This window comes from Palaemon carinicauda, chromosome 16 (genome assembly GCF_036898095.1).
Source record: "Palaemon carinicauda isolate YSFRI2023 chromosome 16, ASM3689809v2, whole genome shotgun sequence".
In the NCBI taxonomy this organism is placed as follows: Eukaryota; Metazoa; Arthropoda; class Malacostraca; order Decapoda; family Palaemonidae; genus Palaemon; species Palaemon carinicauda.
The window spans coordinates 47,949,285-47,954,284 of record NC_090740.1 but is presented as its reverse complement, the minus strand read 5'-3'; the positions used below and the strand labels follow the sequence as shown (position 1 = coordinate 47,954,284).

The window sequence follows — 5,000 nt, the reverse complement described above, 5'->3', positions numbered from 1 at the left end:
CCCCCCAAAATTGTGGGAAGTGCCTTGGTGTATATATATATATATATATATATATATATATATATATATATATATATATATATATATATATATATATATATATATATAATATATATATATATATATATATATATATATATATATACATATTAGAAATATATATATATATATATATATATATATATATATATATATATATATATATATATATATATATATATATATATATATATATATATATATATATATATATATATATATATATATATATATATGAACATATATCACAAGCACACGTGATTTTAATTAATGTAAATATAACCCACGAAATGCATTTAATACCGAATTCGGTATTAAATGCATTTCGTGGTGATATTTATATTAATTAAAATCACGTGTGCTTGTGATATATGTTCATTAAAATAACCACGTGTTGCAAACTCACGATTCAGCTATCATGGTGGAGATGGGTCTATTTCAAGTCTATGAACAGAATCCTGAATTCGACAGAAATATGTAGAGGGACTTGTCATAAACTTTTAGACTCTCTTGATAGCTGAGTCGGTAGGGTCCCTGCCAGCATGGTTTCTAGCCGTACAGGTGGTGGTTCGAATCACCACCCGTCCAGAAGCTGTTACCATAAAATGAATTCCAAGTGGATATGTATTCCCAAGATAGAATTCGGTATTAAATGCATTTCGTGGGTGATATTTACATATATATATATATATATATATATATATATATATATATATATATATATATATATATATATATATATATATATATATATATATATATATATATATATAAATATAAACACACACATATATATATGTATATATATATATATTAGATATATATATATACATATATATATATATATATATATATATATATATATATATACATATATATATATAAATATATTCATATATATATATATATATATATATATATATATATATATATATATATATATATAACATTGATACCAATTATTATTGCATTCGCTCTGTCTTGGGATCTATCACGATGAGGGAAATCTCTTTAATGATAAAAAATTCTGTCCGGCCAATGTTTTATCGATTATGGGGTATCATTAACTTATTTTGAAAAAAAGAAATAACTTTCTAATACATTGAAAAAAAATATTGATTAACCTCTCGAAACATCCAACAGCTAATCATCTTTATTAACCTTTCCCTCGTTTCAAAATGTAAAAAAATGGAAACCTTTCGCGTGTTTTTTTGGCAATGATTTAAATTGACTTGGATATCGTTACAGAGGAAACCCTTCATTTAAGACAAAATTTTGTATAGTGCAGAACTTTATTCCTATTCTAGTAATCCCGGAGAAGTTCTAATCTTGAATGCTTACATTTCAGTCTCTCGAAACTATCATCTTCAACGCAATGACCAGCACTAATTCCTTAAAATCATCCCGATCAACATTCGTACTAATAAAAATAATGTTAACCAATAATTGTCATATATCTTTAATATCTTAATGCTACACCCACACTTTCCCCATATAAATGAACATCTGCTCTTCTTGCTATAAGTTTACTCCGTCTCTTCTGATTAATTTGTAGAGATCATCAGCATCCCTGTCTTGTGATCTCTCTCTCTCTCTCTCTCTCTCTCTCTCTCTCTCTCTCTCTCTCTCTCTCTCTCTCTCTCTCTCTCTCTCTCATAATCAGACGTTGGCGAAGGCACAGAAATTTGACAATTTTCTTCTTCACTGTTCGTTGCCTTTGTTGATTACGTTGATCATAAGAACATCAAATTACACCATAGTCATGCATTTTCTAACATAAAACTATTATTCCTTAAAGTATTTAAGCCTGTAAAGAATAAAAATATTTTCCATTCAAGGAATTCTATTTGTCAGCGCTGTCAGAAACTCGCCCCACCAATCTTAACTCTCCACAACACCTCGGTAAGAAGCACGTTGATATTTTTTCCTAGAATAATTTTGTGTTGTGTAATAAATTGTAATGTTGTCCTATTGTTCATCCCAATAATTTTTACTGATTGGAATTGCTCCCGTCATGAAATGTCCATCCTCGAGCTCTAAGCTAACACGTCTTTTCATCCAGCCGGTAAATTATTGAACTATTTTTAAATATGATTTTATTTTACAGACAGTGGTGACCATAATTCTAACAACACTGCACCATCCATTGAACCTGAAATCGAAGAGCTAATTCAGCATGATTTTGAGAACTTAAAGAACTCTTCACAACAGCATAGTAAGATACGTAATGAATGATTTGCATTAAATTCATAATTTTGGGAATATTTTTAGTACTCTGTCTTATATTGATAAGAAGTCTGGTCTTAAAAAGTACAAAATAGGTTTAAAATTAGAACTATAAATGTTTGCAGGAATCCTGATGATGGATGTTTTACTGTTGGTTATTTCAGCAATTTATTATGATGTTTGGGACAATAAACAAGAATGTTGATGTCTCAAAACTAAAAGTTCAAGAAAATGCCAGGTTCATTGAGAATAATTTTGTGCCACAGCCCAATTATCAACAATTCCTCAAACAGACCATCAAGAAATGCAAAAAGCCTGCTACAACTTTGAAATTACAATCGTCCTAGTTGGAACAATGTAAATGGCTAGTGTACAGTCCTACTGATAACGGTGGGTATTATAAGTATTGCTTGCTTTTTCAACCCAAGAATACCCGGTTGAATAATGCTGTTCTCGTTCACAGACATTTTACAAACTTGCAAAAAGCTAAGGGTAAGGCGGGTGTACTAGATTAGCATGAAAAGCGTACCTACCATAAAGATGCTGTCTGTGATTACAAGACAGCAAAAAATTCATCTGTGAATCCTGAGCATCATGTGGATGCAATGTTAAGTAAGGAACGGAAAGAGTTGAACAAAAGGAATTTAGAGATTCTTAAAAGTGTAATTGATGCCATTGCTTTTTATGGTAAGCAGAACTTAGCATTATGTGGTTCACGTGATGATAGATCCAGCTCTTACAGTAACACTGGAAACTTTTTGTCTATTCTGAATTTGTTGGCCACATGCGATCCAGTGCTAAAATGTCATTTTGAGTCAGGAAAACGTAACTGTACTTACACATCAAAAACCATTCAAAATGAGGTTATAAGTCTAATTGGTTGGTATCTGAGAAATAAGGCAACAGCAAATTTGATAAATGAGTCTCACTAAATATTTCAGTATCATTGCAGATGAAGTTACTGACACCACCTCAAATAAAGAAGTAGTGACCGTGTGTCTATGGTATTTTTCAGGAGAAAACCAGATCAATATTTCGGAAAGCTTCATAGATTTTGTTAATCTAGATTGCAAAACAGGGGAAGGTATTGCAGATGCAATTCTTATATCTCCAGCCGATAATGGTTACACTTATCAAAACCTGAGAGGCCACGGTTACGACGGTGCCTCTGCCATGTCATCCTCTTGAACTTGAGTAAATGGGAGGATAAGGCAGGTTGCACCTTATGCAATACTCTCACTGCTAAAGTCATCTGCTGAACCTCAGCATTGCATCCTCATGTAAACTACCCGCTGTGCGGAATTTGATAGTGTCTCTAAATGGAGTGTTCCTGTTCTTTTCAAATTCTCCCAAACGCCAGTCATTGTTTGAAAACGTTCTGGAACAGTCAGATGATTACAAGGAGAATAAGAAAAAACTTCCCAGCCTATGTAAAACCCGGTTGGTTGAAAGACATGATTGTTTCAACACCTTCCATGAACTATACATACCTACAGTAACGATCCTGGAAGTGATATTCAGCCCACATGAGTTTACTGATATCATAGGAAATGAAGATTAGAGTTGGGACTCTGATACAAGAACCAAGGCCCGTGGCCTTTTCTCAACCATGAAGAGCTTTGAGTTTGTTATTGCATTTTATGCAACAAAACAAACCCTTTATGCAATACGCCCAATTGCAGTGAAACTCCAAAGGAGTGCTCTGGACTGCTATGAAGCATATAATATGGTTGATTCAACCATTAGAGAGATTAAGGATTTGAGACACAGTCTAGATACCAAGTTTTCTCAGTGGTTTGCTGAATCCTCAAAGCTCACGGAAGCTGTTGGGGGATCAGTGACAAGACCACGTACAGCTCAACGTCGAATCCATCGTAGTAATTCCCCTGCACAGACCACTGAAGAGTATTTTCGAATAAATCTAGGAGCCCCACTTGTGGATCATCTCCTGGGTGAGATGGATACTCAGTTTAATCATGAGTCCAGGACTGCTGCTACGCTGTTTGAGGTAATTCCAAAGTTAATCCTAGAAAATCATGATCTTGAGAATCTAGCAGAGAAACTCTTGTATTGGGAGAATGACCTTCCTTCTCCCCTGTCGCTGACTGATGAGTTAAATAATTGGAAAAATAATTTTTCTATAATAGACCAGTTGCCGACAAATATTATAGAATGCATAAGGCTGTGCGATCCAGACATTTACACCAACATCTATGAACTACTTGCCATTGGCTGTGTGTCACCAGTTGGCAGTTCAACAGCAGAAAGATCGTTTTCAGCATTAAGACGTGTAAAAACCTACCTCAGGAATAGAGCGAGTGTTGAGATGTTGACTGGGATATGTCTGATACATATACACCACAACGTAGAAGTTGATGTAAAATGTTTATGAATGAAAACAGCAGAAGGCTGGTTACTAAGAACATCTTGATGGACTAGATTATTTTGGTTCAAGTATATCGCAAAATATGAAAAACTCTTATCTCACACACACACACACACACACACATCATCATCATCATCATCATCATCACTGTTAGTCTAGAAAAATGAAACTATCAAATTAAATGCCAAGAATTTTTTTTTTTTTTTTTTTTTTTTTTCTATTACAGTTTATTTACCAGTATGTGTCTTTCAACAAAATCTCAGTTTCTTGGGTCAATATTATTTGTACTCTGTATTATTATGACATTGTCAGTGAATGATTTATCCATGAATTCTATAAAATTGTGTTT

The 5,000-nt window shown here is 33.0% G+C and overlaps 1 protein-coding gene across 1 annotated transcript; it reads left to right on the top strand.

Annotated features, from left to right (window-relative positions):
- The first annotated feature begins 3,874 nt into the window (after positions 1–3,874).
- On the top strand, positions 3,875–4,657 carry LOC137655294 (52 kDa repressor of the inhibitor of the protein kinase-like). The gene has a single exon (XM_068389180.1). It carries the CDS (start codon positions 3,875–3,877, stop codon positions 4,655–4,657), a length of 783 nt encoding a protein of 260 aa, XP_068245281.1.
- Positions 4,658–5,000: the final 343 nt, after the last annotated feature.